Source organism: Dipodomys ordii, unplaced genomic scaffold (assembly GCF_000151885.1).
Source record: "Dipodomys ordii isolate 6190 unplaced genomic scaffold, Dord_2.0 Scaffold18, whole genome shotgun sequence".
NCBI classification, from domain to species: Eukaryota; Metazoa; Chordata; class Mammalia; order Rodentia; family Heteromyidae; genus Dipodomys; species Dipodomys ordii.
In genome coordinates this window covers 638,411-644,106 of record NW_012267234.1, presented here as the reverse complement: position 1 = coordinate 644,106, position 5,696 = coordinate 638,411, and the positions used below count along the sequence as shown (strand labels likewise).

At 40.9% G+C, this 5,696-nt stretch overlaps 1 protein-coding gene across 1 annotated transcript in view; it reads left to right on the top strand.

Moving 5' to 3' along the window:
* Positions 1-5,696, top strand: part of Cnot1 (CCR4-NOT transcription complex, subunit 1) — a 104,207-nt gene that overhangs the window by 18,781 nt on the left and 79,730 nt on the right. Inside the window, exons 3-4 of the mRNA XM_013012645.1 lie at positions 2,467-2,574; positions 4,898-4,996. Of these exons, the coding sequence (XP_012868099.1) occupies positions 2,467-2,574; positions 4,898-4,996 (207 nt within the window). The remainder of the gene's footprint in view (positions 1-2,466; positions 2,575-4,897; positions 4,997-5,696) is intronic.

Here is a 5,696-nt window from a genome sequence, read left to right as displayed (position 1 = left end):
GCCTGGGTGCTGTCTCTGAGCACTTTCGCTCAAGGCTACCATCACAGGAAAGTCTCTGGCTTTGAACTGCTATTCTTAGATCTGAGCCTTGTGAGAAGCTAGAATGTAGGCATGAGCCATAGGCACTTGGCTTGTTCAGTGTAATTTTAGAGATCTTACCCCAATCATTGAGGATATTCACATCTTTTTATTTCTATCTTAAAAATGAAATCCTTTCTATCTTGAAAATGAAATATGATCTGGTTTTAGACTGGTTCTACTTTTTTCTCATTTCAAGAAGAGGTTTTAATTCATAAGCCATAAAACCCACCCTTTAGGCTGGGCACTGGTGACTCACGCCGGTAATCCTAGCTATCCCAGGAGGCTGAGAGCTGAGGATCATGGTCCATGAGACTCTTATCTCAGTAAACTGGAAGTGGCACCATGGCTCAAGTGGTAGAGCACTCTCCTTGAGCTGAAGAGTGGAGGGACAGCACTCAGGCCCAGGGTTTAAGCCCCATCACCACCCCCCCCCAAAAAAAAATGGTTCATCCTGTCAATTTTTGATTTAAAGTTGTGTGTAAATATCACCAGACTATTTCATCACGCAAATAGAAACTATTTTTTTTTTTTTTTTTTTGTCTGTCGTGGGGTTTGAACTCTGGGCTTGGGTGCTGAACCCTCATCTCTTCAGCTCAAGGCTAGCACTTTACCACTTGAGCCACAGCACCTACTTCTGGCTTTTTCTGTTTATGTGGTGCTGAGGAATCGAACCCAGGGCCTCATGCATGGGAGACAAGCACTCTACCACTGAGCCACCTTCCCAGCCCCATAGAAACTCTGCTTTTTAGCAGACGTTCTCAATTCTCATCTTTTCTGTCCTTGACCCTTAGTGTATTTTTGGCTTTTGTGGATTTGTCTATCCTAGACATTTAGTAAAAATGAATCTAATATGTGGCGTTTTGTGTATTCCTTCTTTTACTTTAAAGATTTGTCCATTTTGTGTTTTTATTTCATCCCATTTTTGTTAATATTACATCCCCCCCCCCCTTTTTTAATTGTTTGCGGGGCTTGAACTCAGGACCTGGGTGCTGTCCCTCAGCTCTTCAGCTCAAGGTGAGCACTCTACCACTTGAGCCACAGCGGAGTCTCAGACTTTCCTGCCTGGGCTGGCTTTGAACCACAATCCTTGGATCTGAACCTCCTGAGTAGCTAGGATTATAGGCATGAGCCACCTGTGATCCACATTTTATCTGTTCATTATTCAATGCACATTTATGTTTTGTTTGTTTTCACTTTTTGGCTGCTATAAATATACACCTAATGGAGCTACTTAATCCATATTTATCATGCTTGAGAGTAAAGCACAGGGTCTTGCACATGCTAGTGAAGTAGTACGCTACTATTATTGAGCTATATCCTCAGCTTGTCTTTAACTTTTGTTTTGGTCTTTAATGTTTTTTTTTTTTTTCTTTGGTCCGGTTGTGGGGCCTGAACTCTAGGCCTGGGCGCTGTCTCTTAGCTCTTCAGCTCAAGGCTAGCACTCTACCTACCACTTGAGCCACAGAGCCACTTCTGGCTTTTTTCTTTTTGCTTATGTGGGTCTGAGGAATCGAACCCAGGGCCTCGAGCATGCAACGCAAGTGCTCTACCACTGAGCCACCTTCCCAGCCCCGGTCTTTAATGTTTTGAAGATCTCCCAGACTTGTGTAAAGTCCTGCATTTTTCTTTTCCAGGAGCATTACATGGGGTTCCATTTTCGCCTCATCCTTACTAAACAGTCATTCCTTTTTGCTTTTAGCCATCCTTGTGTGTGTGAACTTGTTTTGATTTTACAAAGTAATAATAGTGAATACCTTTCCATGTGTTAGTTTCAATATGCTTGGAGGACTATCTGTTGAAATTTTTTTTGGGGGGGCGGGTCCTGTCGTGGGGCCTGAACTCTGGGCCTGGGCACTGTCCTTCAGCTCTTCAGCTCAAGGCTAGCGCTCTACCACTTGAGCCACAGCGCCAATTCCGGCTTTTTTTCTTTTTGCTTATGTGGTGCTGAGGAGTCAAACCCAGGGCCTCAGGCATGCAAGGCAAGTGCTCTACCACTGAGCCACCTCCCCAGCCCCTCTGTTGAAATTTTTTGACTTGCAGTTAAAAAAAATTAATGTTCTTTACCATAGGTTCAACTTGTACTATATTTAATCTTTATGAAAAGTAAATAACATCTTAATTTTAGTGTTTGTACCTCTTCCCTATATTTAACTTAAATCGATAATCATACCTAGAAATTTAAGGATAAAACTTTTTTTTTTTTTTTTTTTTGCTGGTCGTGGGGCCTGAACTTTGGGCCTAGGTGCTGTCCCTCAGCTCTTCAGCTCAAGGCTAGCTATTATATATATATATATGTATGTATGTATGTACGTATGTACGTACGTACGTACGTGTGTGTGTGTGTGTGTAACTCTTCCTTTAACCTTACATTTTTGTTCTTTGCAGATTGTGAATCGGCACGGTCCTGAGGCAGACAGGCATTTATTACGCTGCCTATTTTCACATGTTGATTTCAGTGGCGATGGTAAAAGCAGTGGCAAAGATTTTCATCAGGTATTTGGGATTTACAAAGCTTATGTCCAAAGCTCTTTTTTTTGTTTGGGTTTTTTTTTTTTAAACTGTATTTTTTTTTGTCTTTTCTTTTCTTTTTTTTTTGGTACTGGGGATCGAACCCAGGACATTTTACTTGCTAGGCAAGCGCTTTGCCACTGAGCTACATCCCAGCTCATGTCCAAAGCTCTTAATTGTTCAGTCAGTTGCAATTTTGTGTATAATGTATGTTAGAAAATAGCATCCAGGAAATCATCTCTGGTTAAATAAATGATACTGAGGACATTTCCCTTTTTCTATTCTCTTCTTTTTGCTTGGCTGTAAACCATCAGAGCTATTAATTTAAAATTAAACTGCTGGTGTCAGACCTGTACCTGCCTGAGAAAAAGCGGAATGGGGTGTATTGCTTGACTAGTAAAGCATAGAAGGTATTTCTTGTGTGAATTGAGTCTTTTTGGCTTATTAATTTTATAACAGTTAATCGCAGTATTGTTTGTATCTTATTAATGAACACTTTTTTTGGGGGGGGGTTGTTGTGAGGCTTGAACTCAAGTCCGGGGCACTGTCCCTGAGCTTTTTCGCTCAAGGCAAGTGCTCTCCCACTTTGAGCCATAGTGCCTATTCCAGTTTTCTGGTGATGAATTGGAGATAAGAGTCTCCCAGAGTTTGACTGCCTGGGCTAGCTTTGAACCACAATCTTTAGATCTCAGCCTCCTGAGTAGCTTAGGATTACAGGTATAAGCCACCAGCACCCAACATGAACTCTGTTTTGTGGAAGCTTTGGTTTAATACTTGTTGATAATAGATGATGAATAGTTTAATAGAATTTTCCAAGAACTGACTTTTTTCTTTTTTTGCTTATAGGTGTTATTTTTTATGAACTATAGTACAAAGGAGCATCTATACATGTCAGTTTATGTGTACAGTGCATCTTGATCAGTTTTGCCCAATTAGAATCTTTTCAAAGAAAGGCTGATGAGTTAGTTGGTGGAAGGTTGATTCTGAGATAGTAAGTCAAGTAATGACTGATCTAGAATAAGGACAAATATATGTAGATATACACACACACATACAAGATATACAAATCATATATTGTTTATAACACATGCATAATATATCTACATATATGTAACAGTATATGATACCCATCAATCAAGAAGTGTATAATGACATAACTTCAGGACTTCAGTAGAGTTGGGAAAGATTGGGGAGACATGAAAGAGGTGACATTGATCAACATACATTGTATTTAGCAGGGTGCTGGTTGCTTATAACTCTAATCCCAGTTACTCATGAGGCTGAGATGTGAGGATCACAGTTTGAAACTAGCTTGAGCAAAACAGTCCATAAGATTCTTTTTTGTTGTTGTTGTTGTTGTTGGTTGTGGGGCTTGAACTCTGGGCCTGGGTGCTGTCTCTCAGCTCTTCAACTCAAGGCAAGTGCTCTATCACTTGAGCCACAGTGCCACTTCCAGTTTTCTAATAGTTTATTGAAGATAAGAGTCTCACGGACATTCTTGCCCGGGTTGGCTTTGAACTTCAATCCTCAGACCTCAGCCTCCTGAGTAGGTAGGATTACAGGTATGAAACACTAGTGCCCAGCTCCTTAAGATTCTTATCTCTTAGCTATGAAAAAGCCAGAAGTGGAGTTGTGGTCAAGTGGAAGAGTTCTAGCCTTGAGCAAAAAAAGCTGCATGACTGAGTTCAGGTCCCAGTACCAGCGTGCATGTGCTGAAACCCATTTGTATGACTACTTAAGATAATACTTTCATCCTTTTAAAAAATTTCTATAAGCATGAATAGACTATAATTGGTCTAAAACTAGATTTCCTATGTCCTCAAATTACTATCACTTACCTGCTTTTCAATTCACAATGTTTTTTCTTTACATTGACTCTAAATATCACTCTACATTAGTGCTTACTCAGTGTACATTCTCTGGGTTTTGAGAAATGTTGAATAAGAAATATCCACCATTATGGCAGCATATCTTAAGAGTTTCACTGACCTAAAAACCCTTTCCTCCTGTTTTTTTTTTTTTCCTTCTTTCTAGCCCTAATGTTTTATTGTCACCACTGTTTTGCCTTTTATAGAAAGCTCTATAGTTGGAATCATAAGGTATAGCCTTTCCGGATTGGCTTCTTTCAGTTAATAACTTACAGTTAAGATAATGGCTCATTTAAAAAAATTGTTTTCATAGAATTGATTTTGATAAATAGTATGCAGCATGAAATCGTTCTTTAATGTTTTGAGATCCTGTGCTTTATTTGTGTAAGGTGATGATCAGTCAGTGCTAATAGCAATTCATTTTTTTTTTATTTTTAAAGACACAGTTTCTGATTCAGGAGTGTGCGTCGCTGATTACAAAGCCAAATTTTATCTCGACATTGTCATATGCCATTGATAATCCATTGCACTACCAGAAGGTTGGTATTATTTTTATCTAAGTAGTCCTAAGACTGGGATAGCTTGCTCTTCCATTTTTGTTAATTTGCCCAAGTAGACTTCAAACTCTTGGTTCTCCTACTTCTGGCTCCCAAGTGCTGGGTTAAAGATGTTTGCTAGTAGCCTCTCTAGAATATCATTTCCCTTCCTTTTTATTTTAGTCGGTTGTGGGGCTTGAACTCTGGGCCTGGGTGTTGTCCCTCAGCTCTTCAGCTCAAGGCGAGTGCTCTACCACTTGAGCCACGGCAACACTTCTGGTTTTATGGTGGTTAATTGGAGATAAGAGTCTCATAGACTTTCCTGCTTGGGCTGGCTTTGAACCTCGATCCTCAAGTCTCAGCCTCCTGAGTAGCTTAGGATCACAGGCATGGGCCACTGGCACCCAGCCTCATCTTCCTTCCTTTTTTTTTGCGGGGGGGGGGTCCGGTTATGGGGCCTGAACTCTGGGCCTGGGCGCTGTCCCTCAGCTCTTCAGCTCAAGGCTAGCGCTCTACCACTGGAGCCACAGCGCTACTTCTGGCTTTTTTTTTTTCTGCTTATGGGGTGCTGAGGAATTGAACCCAGGGCCTCATGCATGCAAGGCAAACGTTCTACCACTGAGCCACCTGCCCAGCCCCTCATCTTCCTTTCTTTCTTTCTTTTTTTTTTTTTTTGTCGGTCGTGGGGCTTGAACTCTGGGCC